The following is a 15,793-nucleotide window of genomic DNA, read 5'->3' as shown; positions in this document are numbered from 1 at the left end:
TCCCCAGAAGTTGCAAGCCTTCAAAGACTCTAGCGTTCCAAAACGGTTACATCAGAGAGATTCTGCCAGTGCAATTGTCCTCTCGGTGGGCAGACAGATTCCTGGTGACTCCTTTTTTGCCATCTTCTCAAAGTCCTCAAGCTAGTATTATATATATTGGAAAATACCAGAAGAAAATACGGAAGTCAAAAATAATTATCACAAGGGGTGACTGGCTGGCTCAGTCAATAGAGCATGTGATACTGGATCTCAGGATTGTGAGTTCCAGCCTCATGTTGGGTGTAGATATTACTTAAAAATAAAATGTTTAAAAAATAATTATCTACAAATAAAAAGCTTATGCACAGCAAAAGAAACAAACAAAAAGACAACCTACTAAACGGGAGAAGATATTTGCAAATGACAGATCTGATAAGGGATTAGTACCCAAAATATATAAAGAATTTATACAAATCAACAGCAGAAAAACAAATAATCCAATTTAAAAAAATGGGCAGAGGACATGAACTGACATTTTTTTCTAAGAAAGCATATAGACGTTCAACAGACACATGAAAATATGCTCAGCATCACTCATCATCAGGGAAATGCAAATCAAAACCACAGTGAGGTATCACCTCACACCTGTCAGAATGGCTAAAATAAAAAACACTAGAAACAACAAGTGTTGGCAAGAATGTGGAGAAAAAGGAACCCTTGTGCACTGTTGGTGGGAAGTAATTCCACTACTGGATCTTTACCCAAAGAATACAAAAGTACTAATTCAAAAATATATATTAACCTCCATGTTTATTGCAACATTACTTACAATAGCCAAATTTTGGAAGCAACCCAAGTGTCCATTGACAGATGAATGGATAAAGAAGATGTGGTATGCATATACAATAGAATATTACTCAGTCACAGAAAAAAACAAAATCTTGCCATTTGTAACAACATAGATGGTCTAGAGGGTATAGTGCTAAGTGAAATATGTCAGTCAGAGAAAGACAAATTAGCATATGATTTTACTCATATGTGGAATTTAAGAAACAAAACAAATGAACAAAGGAAAAAGAGACAAACCAACAAACTCCAGAGGGGAGGTGGGTTGGGGGGATGGGTGAAATAAGTGAAGGAGATTAATAGTACATTTACCATGATAAGCACTGAACAACGTACAGATTTGTTGAATCACTATATTGTACACCTGAGGCTAATTCAACACTGTATGTTAACTATACTGAAATTAAAATTTTTTTAAATATTTTTTTAAATGAAACTTTTAGAATTTTAACAGAAGTTTTTAAAATTTGGGGCACCTAGATGGCTCAGTCGGCTGAGGGTCCGACTTCAGCTCAGGTCATGATCCCAGGTCTTTGTGGGTTCGAGCCCCGCATCAGCCTCTGTGCTGACCGCTTGCTCAGAGCCTGGAGCCCGCTTCAGATTCTGTGTCTCCTTCTCTCTCTTCCCCTCCCCCACTCACACTTTGTCTCACTCTGTTTCTCAAAAATAAATAAATGTAAAACAAATTATTTTAAAAATAAGTTTTTAAAATTTGAAATGGTTATCACATCATTACTCCTATACATTTTTTAGAAGCATAAGAGTTTCTTCTTTTTTATTGGGATATACCTTATGTGCAATAAACTGCACAAATCTTAATTGTATAGATCTGTGAATTGTTACATATGTAATTGTTATCCAGATGAAGATATAGACATTTCTGATATCCCATCAAAGCTCCCTTATGCATGATGCCACTTAATACATTCCAAGAGATAACCCCTGTTTTTTGAAATTCTATTGGCATAAAGTAGCTTTGCCTGTACTTTATGTAAAAATAGAATCATACAGAATGTAGCTTTTTGTGTCTGGATCTTTTGCTCAATTTTACAATTGTAAGATTCACCCATGTTATTGCATGCAGTTAAATCTTTTTCATTGCTGTTTAGTATCCCAGATATGACTATATCATAATTTATTAACCATTCTACTGTTGATTAACATTTGGTTTGCTTCTAATTTGGGGCTATAATGAAAAAAGATGCTATGAATATACTACATGCATATTTTTTAGTGGACATAGGCATTCATTTCTCTTGGGCGTATACCCAAGGAGCTGAGTCGTACAGTCATGAAACACGTTTGTTTAGCATTAGTATATTCTGCTGAATAGTTTTCTAAATTTGAAGTAATTTGAAGGAAGATATGAACATGATGAGAAGAGAAATAAAAGATTTTACAATAACTAGGTGGAATTTCTAGACATGAAAAATATAATGTGAAAAAGTCACTGGATAGCAAATTATCTGGAGAAGAAACATCAGTGAAGCTGAAGACACTGGAGAAGAAACATCAGTGAGGCTGAAGACACACAGTAAAAACTATTCAAAATGGAGAACAGAGAGGGGGAAAAAGAGACTGGGAAAAATAAACAGACTCAATTTCAAGTGGTTAAATTTACCTGTAATTGGAATCCTAGAAAAGTAGGGAAAGTACACAAAATTATTTTAAGAAACAATTACCAAAACCTGTACCAATATGATGAACACTATAAAGTTGTTGATCCAAAACGCTGAAAGAACTTTAAAATATTTTATATTTTCTGCGACAATTTAATTCAATCATTTTTGATAATGTGCTGACTTTCGGTCCTTAAAACCACAGCTTTGCACCTATTTTTCTGCCCTGTCATTATGAAGGTATAGTTGTCAAAGTAGGAGGATGGAACATGTTTACCAGTGTGTTAACTTCTAACTTTTTTTTTTAACGTTTATTTTTGAGACAGAGAGAGAGCATGAACAGGGAAGGGGCAGTCTCTAGAGAGAGGGCGACACAGAATCGGAAGCAGGCTCCTGGCTCTGAGCCATCAGCCCAGAGCCCGACGCAGGGCTTGAACTCACAGACTGAGAGATCGTGACCTGAGTTGAAGTCGGACGCTTAACCGACTGAGCCACCCAGGCACCCCTAACTTCTAACTTTTAAATATTTAGACACATAGTATGTAGGCCTCTATTTGTACTTTTTCCCAGCACTCCACAAACGCTCAGGGTCACTGTGAACCCAGCGGTCCGATCACAAGTACATTTCAGAACTAGACTAGTGCTCACTGGGAATTAGGGGTGAGGAAGCATGATTTTATGTCAATACGTCTGGATTAGCCTCGGTGGTGGACATGTGACGCACCAACAGCAGGAAAGGCAGGCCTGGGAGAGCCCTAGAGGTGATTGTTCTGGGAAGGAGGTTGTAGTTCCTGAGGCCAGAATATAGTCCAAGGGGGTGGTTTCAGGATCAGCAAGGGATAGCTGCAGCCACAGGGGGATAAACACCATCCTCCTAGGGCTAGAGGAAAGGGAAATAGATGTCAGGGCAAAGAATCAGTTTCAGAGAGAGGACTTTGAGGACTGAAGACAGAGAGAGAAATTTAAGGTAAAATCTGACAGGCTTCCCTACAGAAGCCAAAAGGGCAGGTGGTACCTGGGCTAGAGGCAGGTAGGCTGGTGTGTGCAGAGCCCAGGACCTGGACCAGCCCCGGTCATGGGCAGGAGTGGGGATGGGCTGGGTACAGAGATCTGGACTGCGAGTAAGTTGGGAGAGGGAGTGGGGTCTAATACAGAAGGGGACTTTGATTCTTTCTGTGTCAGGAGCAGCTTCTTGGCACCACATTTGGACCCCCACAGCCAAATGGCCTAGGTGGGTAGGGCCAGGGATTGAGCTTCCTGGTCTTGCAAGATGTAGGGGGAGTCTAGGGCATACTAACTGATAGCTGCTGAAAACAGTTGGCAGATGAGTTTTCCCTGGATCCTGAAGAAAGGGGTTGTCTGACATCTAATCAAGGACCAACCTGGGCTCCCTTCTTCTCCATCCTGGGTTGAGGGGGGGTCTTGGGTCAAATTCTTGAAGGTTTGGAATAAGTAAGGAGATCAAGAATCCAGAAGGACTGACGGTACAAAGCAGACTGTTCTCTCTCATCCCTTGAGCTCTTTGCCTCCTGGTCCGCACCCCAGGTTCCAGTCTCTTGAGTCAACACGGAGGAAAGAAGGTGATTCTTACACACTGTAACTCTAGACAGAGGCTTTCTTTCCACCAGGTCTGACCTCCCAGAGGCAATCAAATCTCAAGTTATTTTTCCCCAGGTCAGACACAGAAGACTTAGACATTTCCCAAAGGAAACTGACTACTTTACTACAGGAAAAGTCACATTAAAAGCAAGATAGTACAAGACCATGGGGATGGACAAGGCCATAGGGAATAATGTTTTTATCTGGACAGAAACAAATTCAGCCTTAGGAGACTCAGCTGGCCCTAATGTGGACACCAGATCATTTCTCAATGACCCAGCCTTGCATGGCCCCGAGGCTGAGCAATTCATTCCACCAGAGCAAGTAAATTCATGATGTGGGCCTTGGCCTGAGATGCTGGTCCTCAATGCATGGGATAAACCAGCCTAATCCCCAAAGAAGGAGAGAGAGCTAAAAATTATTGTGGACCTACTGGTGTGCAGTTGGGGTCTCATTTGTGCTTTTGTTTAATTCCTCCAAAAAGCAAGATAGGCTAAGATTTGGCTGGTGTGAGGTCTTAGGTGACAACTTTTCCTTCCCACTCCCACCCCCACCAGGTTTCAAATAAACACTGAGGATACTGAGCACCCCTCTAGGAAAAAGACAAAAAATAACCATGCCCATAGTGGTAATGCAAACAAGAGTCCAGATTCAAGAAAGGGCAGGTGACAATACCCAGACCTGGTAAGGGTGTGATAAAACAGGGACCATCACATACTGTTGAGTGTCTAATTGGTGCAGCATTTTTGAAGGCAATTTGGTGATGTAATTAAACAATTTAAGTGCACACACGTACTCCTTGACAAAGCAATTTCATTGCCAGGAATTTATTCTACAGATTTTACAAGTATGCAAAGATTTGTGAACAAGGACATTCATTTGCCTCATTTATTACAGTAAACAAAGAAAACAAATGCCCATCAATGGTGGACCCATTGAGTAAAATAAATACTCTGCATCTATCAAAAAGAATGAGGTAGATGTACAAGAAACAATTATTATGAAAAGATATAAAGAGATGTACAAGATTATTAAATGAGAAAAGAAATTGCAGGAGAGCCTTGTAATCTTATCCTATTTGTGGGTTTTTAAAGACTATTAACTATACATATATTTGTACTGGAATAGAAAACATACAGAAAGATACACACAAGAAAAAGTGAACAGTGGCTACCACTACGGGACCTTTACTTTCTATTTCACATTTTTCTCTACTGCTTTGAATTTATTTTCAAACATGTATTACTTTTAAAATATAAAAGAGGGGTTCCCAGGTGGCTCAGTTGGTTAAGCACCCAATTCTTGATCTCGGCTCAGATCATGATCTCGCCATTCGTGAGACTGGGCCCTGTGTCAGGCTCTGCACTGACAGCATGGAGCCTGCTTGGGATTCTCTCTCTCCCTCTCTCTCTACCCGTCCCCCACACGCGTGCTAGCTCTCTTTCTCAAAATAAATGAACATTGAAAACTAAAATAAAATTTAAAAGAAAAAAGGAGGAAAAAGGGACCAATGAAAGGTAACTTATCAAATGTCATCATTAGAAAGCGAATTCAGAAATAAGACCTGAAGGTCAGTAAGACCTGGTGGCTGACTGGGGGACCCTTCCTGACCCAGCTGACTGGGCAACATGAACATGCTGCTCTCACTCCTAAGTTCTAACTCCTTGAGACCCAAGCACTCTTGCCGTGGGGCCTCCTGCAACATGGCTGAAGAGAGGGAGTGGCTCTCTTCCCCAACTGAAGCCAATTTCTGAGTCATCAAGGCATATAAAGGGAAAGCACTGGTGGCGAGTGACATTGGCAGGGATTTGCACCCAGTGACAGAGTCCCAGCTCAGCTGAAGCAGAAGGCAGCAATTCTGGCAGATCCCCATCCCAGCTAATAGCAGGATAGATCTCCAGCTTGGTTACCACCAAGTCTTGGCACAGGAGTCTTGGCACAGTGGAGGTGATGGCAGAATTGCAGGTATCCAGCAACAGCAAAAGGAAGCAATCATCAAGACTGAGTCAAGAATAAACCTGGGTAATATGAGCTTGGAGAATCCCAGAAAAACTTGAGGAAAATCTACCTATATGGAATGTCTGAGCATTTTAAGAATACCCAGGGTTCATTCATTCATCTTATATACTGAGGTCTTACTGTGTTCAAGACACAGTAGCAAGCACAGGGGATACAGCAATGAATAAGGTAAACACAGAATTTATTAAGTTGAATTGGATGAAAATACAATTGCCAATATTCAACCTTTTTGGATCTACAAAAATGGCACCTTCCTATGGATCAACGTAAATACATTCTGGCAAGAGAAAAGAAAAGATGAATTTCCTAATTAATTGCTTGATTACAATTGTGAAAATAGCTACAAAGGGACAATCAGATTTAACACAATTGTGTGTGTGTGTGTGTGCGCGCGCGCGCGTGTGTGTGCGCGCACACGTTGCTGGTCAAGAAGGGCTTCTCTATAAAGAGTTACTTTTAAAGAGGTGAGGATGAAGAGGAATTAACTTAGTGAAGGAGAGAGAGGGATATCATTCCTGGCCAAGCCAGGCGCAAAGGCCTCGAAGGGAAGGAAATTGGTCTGTTCCAGGGACTGAGATGGTGAGTGAACCCACGGAGAGGGGCGGAGGCGGTAGAGGATGAGATGGGGATAACAGGATGCTGAGACGGACACGGGAGCCAGATCACGGCATAATCCAAAACAATGCAACGTCTAGAGAACATTCAGGCAACAAAGGCTGTTCATTCCCCCTTGTAACCAGCGAGCCCCGCACTCTACAGCAAGGCAGCCAATGGGAATCGAGTCCTTCCGAGGGCTTCCTTCACCCAGTGCGCCAAGCGCAGGGTGGCAGTGGTGAGGCAGGCGGGGGAAGCCCGGGCCTCAGGGGGAGGAGGCCAGGGAGGCCGCGTGTGCACCGGGCGCCCTCACCCCAAGGCGGCAGCCCAGCGTCCAGCAGTCCTGGCGGAAGCGGCGCACCGAGAAGCAGTAGATGAGCGGGTCCAGGCAGCTGTTGAGGCTCAGCAGCGCCAGGCTGAGGGTGTGCAGGACGTCGAGCGTGGAGGCGGCGCGGCACCCGCCGCCGTCGCTGCCCGCGGCTCCCTCCCGCCCGGCCACCCAGGGAGCCAGCAGCAGGTGGTAGGGCGCCAGGCAGAGGGCGAAGACCAGCAGGAGCCCCAGCACCATGGTCCTGGCCGCGCGCCGGTGCGGGCCGGCGGGGGCCGGGCCGGGGCCCGAGGGGGCCGCGAGCGCCCGCGCCAGGCTCACGTAGGCCGCGAGCACCAGCAGGAAGGCGGCGGCGAAGAAGGCCACGGTGGCGTAGGCCAGGCCGGCGCGCGCCCAGCCGTGCTCCAGGCAGCGAGCGGCACCGCCCGGGCCCGGGCGCAGCGCGTGCGGCGCGGCCAACGAGGGCGCGGCGCAGGCCAGGCCGGCCAGCCAGGCGGCGGCGCAGGCGGCGCGCGCGGGGCCCCGGCGGCGCAGCGCGAGGCGGCCGCCCGCCCTGGGCCGGGGCCCGCGCACCGAGCCGCAGCGGCACACGCTGATGAGCGCGGCGAAGGCCACGGCCGCGTAGGTGGCCACGTAGTAGGCCGCGCCGGCCGCGCGGCAGGCGGCCTCCGGGAAGGGCCAGTGGGCCGGGCCCAGGTAGTAGGTGAGCCACAACGGCAGCGTGAGCGTGAAGAGCACGTCGGCCAGGGCCAGGTTGAGAAGGTAGAGCCGCAGGGCCTGGCCCAGGTGCCTGCCGCTGCGGACGAACACTGCCAGGGCGGCCACGTTGGCCGGCAGCCCCAGGCCCAGCGCCAGGGCGTAGGCAGTGGGCACCACGATGAAGCGAGCAGGGTCGTCCCAGGGGCTGCAGCCGCCGACACCCGGGTCCCCAACACTGCCGTTCATCTCGGACCTTGCACCGGGGAGAGGAAGAGAGGTCACTGTGGAGGCTAGCCACAGAAGGCCTCCGTACCACCCCCCCCACCCCCCCCACCCCCCCGCCACCCTGTCTCCTCTAACTCAGCCCCTGCTGGGAGGGGACACTAAGGAGCAGGGAAGTTCCTGTGGGAGAGAATGAGGACTGAGCTGAGCCAGCACCCCTGAGGATGGAGCACAGGGGGTGGACTCCAGAATCCCTTGAAGTACAACGGGCTTGCTGACAAGCTGCAGGAAACGAGGAAGACACAGGAGTCTCAGATAGCTTGGAAATTTCCAACCTTGGTGACTGAGAGGGTGGAAGTGACGCCCCTCACAGATGGAGTATGGTTCAGATATGTGGAGGCACCGGCACGTGCTTAAGCCCGAGCAAGGCTGAGCCAACAGGGAGTTCTGGAGAAACCAGAATATAGAGTCCTTCCCAGAAAAAGCGCAGTCCTCCCTCCTCCACATACTATGGACGAACAGGCTTATGATGTAGTGACCCTGAGGACACTCCCATGCATAGTGACCTTGGACTTGCCTTAATGAAGGTCCACTCCCCGCTTGCCTGTAGCCCGGGGGGGCAGGGCTGAAAAACGGTTCAAAACTCTCAGGCTTTCCAGTCTGGTTCCTTCCCCTCACCTTTTGACCACAAATAAATCCTGGGTCTGCTCAAAATTTTGGCCAGCAAAGCAAAACAGAGCACAGGCCCAGGAATCAGGCAGGTTCTAGATACACACATTTATTTGCCATGTGACCTTGGACAAATTACTCCGCTTCACTGAGCCAATCTTTCTCTGCTGTAAAACGGAGATTAAGATACCTACCTCACAGTGTTGTTGGGAGAACTATGAGAAAACATAAGTAAAACTCTGAGCGCTGTGGCTGACACTGGGGAGACACACCAGAACCATTAGCTCCTTTCCCTCCAGGCAGCACACAGATGAATGTGTATACCACCCACACAGGCACCCCAAGCAAACAAAACAACACAGAGACATCTGGGTGTATTCCTCTTCTCTCCCCAGGGGGGTAAGTGCAGAAGCCCATGTCCTGTTCCTATTTTTGGCACAGTCACCCCCCTAGGGTGTCCCAAAACTCAGTTCCTCCAATACCAAAATTTGTATTTCTGCCTCTGCACCCCTCAGGCTGCAATCCTTTCTGGGACCCTGAGTGGAATGTCTTCTCCCCTCCCTCTCCACTCTGTCCACTGTTGGCTCTAGCCCCCAACTGCCCCACCCGGAACCTCTCCCTGCCATCCCTCCAGGTCGTTCCTGTCTTACCTCTTGCTGTTAAAGCTGCTGCAGCAATCTCTAGGGCCGTAGGGGGCCTGGCTTTAAGGAGCTGAGACAGAGCAGAATCCACTCCCACCCCCACATCTCAGACCCTCCCATCAACCCACTAATCCCAGGATGCCACGTGAAGAATGGGCCAACAGCTGGAGGGGCTGGGGCCCACCTGTGGCAGCTATAAGCTGGGTTTGTGGGGTGCGGCCAGGGCCGCAAGGGAAGGGAGCATCTTTGAGGGCAAGGGGGAACAGAGAGGGAGATAGAAAAGTAAAAGTAAAGCCTTGCAGCTGAATGTCATGGTACTGACCTGACCAAGGTTCAGGGTGCGGTTTGAGGGGGGCACATATCCTGAAGCCTGGCTTCTCCTTGGGCCAAGGAGGCACTGCTGGAACTCAAGATACTCCTGCTGCTGTCAATCCCAACTGCTCCACACCAGCTGGCCAACCCACTCCTCCAGCACCCTGCCTTTCCCACAGCTGCTAGGTGGGCCCTACAGCCGAGCTGGGGGCCCTGTAGCTGCTAATCAGCTTACAGGCCAAGCCGTGGTAAACAGGAGCCCTCAGTCTAATGCCAGCTGTGAGAGGTTTCACTCAAAGTCCAGGCTGGAGACAGGCTGACTGTCGCATCCCGGAAGGAGTAGAGATGGTAAGAGGCCAGGATCCTAGGGGCTCCAGGTCCTATGTTTATGGCCTTCAAAATGTTCATGCAGAGGGGGAATTCTGGAAACAAGGCAGATTTAATCACATTGGGCAGATCATCTCCTCTACCCTGTTGAAGGGAGCAGGGGTGCTATGCATGCCCACTTTCAACTTTTGACAGCCGGTGCAGTGCAAAGTGTGGGTTCTGGAGTTCATCAGGCCCTAATGAATCTCAGATCTGACACATGGGCACTTAAGCTTTCTGACCACATCTTCCCATCTATAGAACAAACTATTTAATAACAAAAGCTATTTAATGATAGCATTTACTGAGCACTTATTATGTGCCAGGCACTACTGTAAGCACTTTCTCACTAAATCCTCACAGCAACTCTATGAAGTATTTACCATTATTACCCATATTTTGCAAAGAAGCTAGTAAGTGGTGGGTACCATTGCCCACCTCTTCCCTTTCTTTGCTGACCAGGGTGGCTAAATCTTAACTAGTCTAAGTCCATCATAGGAATTTCTTTCTCCTTACGAATGGGTGGTCTAGGTATAGAGATGGGACTAATTCTGGCCAATGGGATGTGAGGGGAAATCTGGGGGTCTTCCAAGAGAGTTTTCCTGTCCCTTTTCACCTTTGGATGTTATGTGCAAATGTGCCGTCTGGAGCCACTGCAACTATTTTGCAATGCTGAGGGCAGGAGCCAATAAGTTGAAAGCAGCAGAGCAGGAAGTTGAAAGAACATCAGTCTTTGAGGTCATTGCAAAGCAGCCAAATTACCCAACACAGAAACTGAAAGTATGTTATCGCTGGACCTCTGTCAAAGAAAAGGATTCCTGATTGTTTCGACATTCTATGTAGTGAATGTATACTACTGCGTTAAAAAAAATTTTTTTTAACATTTATTTATTATTGAGAGACAGAGACAGAGCATGAGCACGGGAGGGGCAAAGAAGGGGGAGACACAGATTCTGAGGCAGGCTCCAGGCTCTGAGCTGTTAGCACAGAGCCTGACATGGGGTTTGAACTCACAAACCACGAGATCATGACCTGAGCCAAAGTCGGACATTAACCGACTAAGCCACCCAGGTGCTGTAATATACTACTCCATTTTTTACGTCTATTTACATATACTACTTTTAGATGTACCAGTGTGTGTCATACATACACATACACACACACACACAATAGAGATTGCATCACTGTGCTTTCAGACACAAGAGGAAAAGACCTAAGGGTGCCAACTTGCTTGAGGTTCCCAGCTAGTCAGTGTCAGGGCAGAAATTACCACTGTGTAGTAAAGATGAAATGGACGAATGTACACAGACAACTTTCATTCCTATGGGCTCCCAAAAGCCATTGTCCCTAACCCCAAAGTAATCTGTCGACTGGTGGCTATGGCAATTGCATAAATAAGCTCTTTTCCTCTCTTCCATTATGGGAGGCATATCACTTTCCAAAAGGCCCCCACTGAGGTGAAGACAGTTGGTGATGTGATAGTAGGGACTCTAACGTGGCCACTTTCCCTCAGTAATTGTCCATACACACACACACCCTTCTGATTCCCTGGGACCTCTGGGATTCATCCCCGGCTTCCAGCATTGCTTTACCATGCAGCATCCCTTGAGTTGGCTGTCCTCTGCTTCCATGTAGATATCCAAGGAGCACTGCACTAAGTACCTACCTCGCCACCAAAGGCTGCAGTTTCAGATCCTGTAAAACAATAATCCAATGCCCATCTTTGTTAGCTCCGCAGATCTAAAGTGCACAAAGTAAAAGAATGGGAGGGGATATCTCACGCGACTGGGAAGCACACGGGCAGAGGCAGGTACTTAGACTCTGCCATAGCCAAGATGTAAATTTTAAGTATGTAATACCAATGCTTTAAATGTGCGGGTCTTTTGAAGCAGCACCCTCACTTCGAGGGAAAGACAGTAAGTATGCAAAGGTGATTTACTGTGAAGTTTACAATAGCAAAAAACTAGGGACAATCTAAATGTTCCTTAGTGGGGGCTTGGATAAATATATTACAGTACATCCTCACAACGGAATACTATACAGCCATTAACATCAATGAGGTAAAACAGACACGGAATGAATGGTGTTACAGTATGTTAGTTTTAAAAGACATTTAATAAAGTAATTTATATTGCCTCATTTTCATTAAAAACATCTGTACAAAGGCATAGTAAGAGTTGAGGTACAGTTATTAAAAAGGAGTGGATAGTGGTTATTTTTGGTGCATTAAATTTTGAGGGGATTTAAATTGCTTTTCTGTTTTCTATTTCCACATTACATGAGGAATGACAGTATGTGCAACACGTGCTCCTCAAAAGAGAGCAGTGAATGTCTCAGAGAGAAAGCAGGGTCAGGTAGAGAAGATGTCTACTTCAACACTGAACAGCCCTGGATGCACTGGTAAGAAGGTGGCTGACTCTGCGTTCCACCATGCTCCTGCTGTGATAGTGATGTGGCATGAAGAGAAAAAAGGACTCCCAGGACTCCGTGAACGCACTTGCCAAGAGTCTTCTTCCTAGTGGGTCTGACCACCTTCTTAGTTTGGACTCAGAGCTGGCAGATATCCAGCAGCAGCAGGAGCCCCAGGCAGATGATTGCTGGGATGTAGGTGTTCGGTGACTCTTTCAGAGATGCCAGAGTGAAGATAGCTCCTGGAATGGAAAGTGAGGTCCCTGAGGCCCCCTGCCCCTCTCCAGCTGAAGCCTTCCCATTCAACACCTCCTAACCACACCCACACAGAGCCTGAGCTAGCTGCTCTCATCTCTCTGGCCTCCCAAACAGAACCAGGAATCAGAAGCCTCTTAAACTAATGTAGCCCCTCTCAGAGGGTGAGAAAGAAACAGGAGCAATCTAGCCAAATAGCGCAGGGAGGTAGGTAGGTGGGCATCTGGGAACAACTTCTAATCCTTCTCCCTTTCTTAATCCTACCGGAGGGAAGGTGGAGGTATGAGAAAGATCTGAAAATGAGGGAAGCCCCAGAGATGGAAAGCAAGTCCGGGGGGGAGGGGTGGCAGTGGTGGCAGCAATGGTGACACAAGGCCAGGGGATCCAGAAGAGTCTGAAGACGTCTGATCTTTGAAGCAGCAGCTGTCTTGGTACATCAGCAGGTCCTGTGGGCAGAGCTGCTACGAGGGGGTGCTCTACAACTGCCTGTCACAGGGAAATTCTCTGCTTTTCTGGGGGCCCTGGCTTCCTTGCTCTCTATTCCCACCTGCCAGACACATAACCCCACCGGCAGCTGCAACTCCATCCCCTCCTCTCTAGGGTAGGGTTTAGGAGAGAGCAGTAGGGACTTTGAGATTATATACATCCATACAATGGGAATACCCTGCAGCCAGCTGAACTGATGAGGTAGGAAGTATGTCTGACAAAGAATCACGTTCTAGTATATTAAGTTTTAAAAGCACCTGTCCTAGTCCAAAGGCCATGGAAAATAGAGTACAGCAGGGAGGGCTCCTGGTTCTAGAAAAAAAGGAAAGGAGGCAACAGTAAAGGGAACAGCCAGATCTTCCATGATCCTCTGCCAGAAGCCCCAATTTCCCCAGCCCAGTTGCACCCCCTTACCCATCATGAGCAGGGTCAAAAGCAAGTTACTGATCTCTTGCAGCATCGGTGGGCCCAGGACCAGCAGCAGCCCAGCCAGCAGTTCCAGCCAGCCCACAGCCTCTTGATAGCCCATGGGATCTGGCTGATAGCCGAACACCTTCAACGGGAACACCTCAGCAAACTGCACAAACAGGGCTTTCTAGGGGCAGCAGGGAATGTCTGTCAGCCACACTCAACAAGGATCCACTGCCTGGGCACTCCACAGGGACATTCTGGGCCTGCGCCCTCAACCCCTCCCCACCCCACCCCCCCCCAACAAAGGAGCTACTATTCTAGGTCAGGTCCAGGGTTGAGGTCAGTCTGGAGAGGGGAGGGCCTCCCTGGGGAGGGGCGGGGGGAGCTGAGCTTTGGAATCAGGAAACAGGCTTTACCCTCCAAGAAGGGCTGGATGGTGTGGTGCAGAGATGGACTGATTTTCTCAACAGACTCTCACCAGATTACAACCCAGCCCCAAATTCCAAGACCAGGAAGCTAGGCTTGCCAACTTTAGGAATGTCACAGCTTCTCTTTCTTTCTGCCTGACCTGCTTTCCCCTGATGACACTATGCTGGGAATATTGGGAGGTGGGGGTGAGGATGGAAGGTAGACGGTTGAGGTTGCTCATTCAACGGATTCCACTATGAATATGGTATGCTGGGCCTGGATCCCATTGCAGTAGACACAAGATTAGTTAAGGAGGCTCAAAGAGACTCATTGTGCTGAGTTAGGCTCCGTGACAACTTCAGCCTCAGGCTGACTACCTTTTCCTGCATCGCCCCCCACCCCCACTTCAGCTCTACCTCCCCTACTGTCAGCAGCAAGGAAGAAACTCTAAGCCGGCTGGCTCTGGGGAGGTATGTACTTCGGCAAACAATCCACCACCCTAAACCAGGGAGGAAGGGCAGAACCCAGGCCTGGGAGACGGAGGCTGGCAGGGGTCTCCAAGTCAGGCTTATTTGAAGGGCTGGGGAATTGGTGAGCATAAGGGCACGAAAGCTTTCCCGACTCTGGACCTAGCCGGAAGGTGGAAGAACTTGTAGACTTCCCTCTCAAGCTGCCCGGGAAGGGTTCTTTGGATTCTGAGTTAGGGGAGCCTCTAGATTGACTCCTGCTTCCTGACCTGCCGTGTAACCTTTAGCAGACACACTTCACCTTCAGGGCGAGTTTCCTAGCCCACCAAGCAGTAACTCATAAACCCATCCTCATGAACCTCCCAAGAACGCAAACAGGAGGAGGAGGAGAAAGGGGCAGGGAGGGTTCTGGGTCCCCCTTCCATTCCATCTTCTTCCCCCCGGGGTCCCGGCGCATTCCTCCTCCAGCCCTAGGTTTGCCCGGGGCTCCCAGTGCTCAGCTGGAAGATGTGCCCCTTCCGTCTAGGCAAGAGCCAGAGGACTCGGAGGAGCACCCCGGGAGAGCGCCTACGTCTCAGTCTAGCACTGTCTCGCCGGAAGGCAGGCGGGTCCGCGGGGCACCGGCGCGGGCAGGCGGGCCGGTCACCGCGGGGGGGGCGGGTAACGGCCGCGTCCTCAGTACCCGCCGCCGCGTGGCCGCCCACATCCCGCTGCTCACCATCTGCTCGGACGCTGGTGCCGAGATCTGCCCCGAGAGCTTGGCCGCCCCCGTGAGCGCGAAGAAGCCACCCAGCAGGACGCGCAGAGCGGCGAGCCCGAGCGCCATGGCCGCTCAGGTCCTCCGGGAGGGAAGGAAAGGGAAAGGAAAGGAAGGGGAGGAGAGGAGAGGCCCCGCCGAAACCCTCCCCCTGCCGCCCGCTCGGTTCCTCCCTCCCCAGGGCCAGCAGAAGACCGGCGCCAGAACCTCCCGCTCCCCGCCCCCCACCCCGAGGTTGTTGCCACCCTCTTTTCTGGCCCCCACCTGTTGCGAGGGGAGACGGCCTTCGGGAGGGGCATCCCCATCTCTCAGATGGGGGCGCTGAAGCCCAGTGGCTCAACTGACCGCACGAGCCCCTTTGAATTCAAGGGGCGTCTCTTGTCTCCCAACCAGTATGGCTGAGTAGAGTCAGACTCCAGGAGTAACCATCTACACGTGCCTCGCAGAAGACCGGGGTTTCCTTCCAGCCTGAGCCACCCTAGCTTTGGGATCTGAGCTGCCACCTAACCTCCTCGGGCCTCACTATTTGCATCTGTAAAAGCGATTAAGCCTGTTCTCCTTAGGAACAGGCCTAGCACAAAGTCTGGCACCTTTAAGAGCTCAAACGTTATTTGTAAATTAGTAAATTATGAAATCATTAATAATAAATCGGTAACAAGTAATTATAAATTGTTTTCTTTGTGTAAAATATATTTTTCCTCCAATTC

General features: G+C 48.9%; 2 protein-coding genes and 1 long non-coding RNA gene across 8 annotated transcripts; 1 reads left to right on the top strand and 2 right to left on the bottom strand.

Annotated features, from left to right (window-relative positions):
• Positions 1-6,921: 6,921 nt before the first annotated feature.
• On the bottom strand, positions 6,922-7,929 carry LOC132670825 (platelet-activating factor receptor-like). Its single transcript, XM_060621239.3, has one exon. The coding sequence runs from the start codon at positions 7,927-7,929 to the stop codon at positions 6,922-6,924; it is 1,008 nt and encodes a 335-aa protein (XP_060477222.2).
• Positions 7,930-11,989: 4,060 nt separating this feature from the next.
• TMEM35B (transmembrane protein 35B) lies at positions 11,990-15,155 on the bottom strand. 6 transcript variants are annotated; one of them, XR_014138115.1, is made up of 5 exons: positions 15,048-15,155; positions 13,458-13,638; positions 13,301-13,355; positions 12,822-13,003; positions 12,436-12,544 (listed from the first exon to the last, which is right to left on the bottom strand). XR_014138115.1 is itself a non-coding variant. In XM_081796442.1 (4 exons), the coding sequence occupies exons 1-3, from the start codon at positions 15,153-15,155 to the stop codon at positions 13,306-13,308; spliced, it is 339 nt and encodes a 112-aa protein (XP_081652568.1). In that variant the 3' UTR covers positions 12,432-12,544; positions 13,301-13,305. The 6 variants fall into 6 exon arrangements, 3 of the variants coding, with proteins under 3 accessions (XP_060477223.3, XP_081652568.1, XP_081652567.1); XR_013557655.1 differs by lacking the exons at positions 12,822-13,003; positions 15,048-15,155 and adding an exon at positions 14,599-14,870 and having other exon boundaries at positions 12,432-12,544; XR_013557654.1 differs by lacking the exons at positions 12,822-13,003; positions 15,048-15,155 and adding an exon at positions 13,871-14,592 and having other exon boundaries at positions 12,432-12,544.
• Positions 15,076-15,755, top strand: LOC144617275 (uncharacterized). Its single transcript, XR_013557657.2, has 2 exons — positions 15,076-15,165; positions 15,480-15,755. It is a non-coding gene; the product is annotated as an uncharacterized LOC144617275 (long non-coding RNA).
• The last annotated feature ends 38 nt before the right edge of the window (positions 15,756-15,793 follow it).

The sequence above is a fragment of the Panthera onca genome, chromosome C1 (assembly GCF_046562875.1).
Source record: "Panthera onca isolate mPanOnc1 chromosome C1, mPanOnc1 haplotype 2, whole genome shotgun sequence".
Classification (NCBI taxonomy): Eukaryota; Metazoa; Chordata; class Mammalia; order Carnivora; family Felidae; genus Panthera; species Panthera onca.
This window is presented reverse-complemented; position numbering and strand designations above follow the sequence as displayed.

What these genes read in the sequence shown, in the direction of transcription:
- LOC132670825 (XM_060621239.3), bottom strand. Translation starts at nt 7,929, where the DNA reads ATGAACGGCAGTGTTGGGGACCCGGGTGTCGGCGGCTGCAGCCCCTGG.
- TMEM35B (XM_060621240.3), bottom strand. Translation starts at nt 15,155, where the DNA reads ATGGCGCTCGGGCTCGCCGCTCTGCGCGTCCTGCTGGGTGGCTTCTTC. An exon ending in CACCAGCGTCCGAGCAGATG is followed by an intron (nt 13,639 to 15,047) that starts GTGAGCAGCGGG and finishes TGCTGCCCCTAG; the next exon opens with AAAGCCCTGTTTGTGCAGTT. An exon ending in TTTGACCCTGCTCATGATGG is followed by an intron (nt 12,545 to 13,457) that starts GTAAGGGGGTGC and finishes TTTCCATTCCAG; the next exon opens with GAGCTATCTTCACTCTGGCA.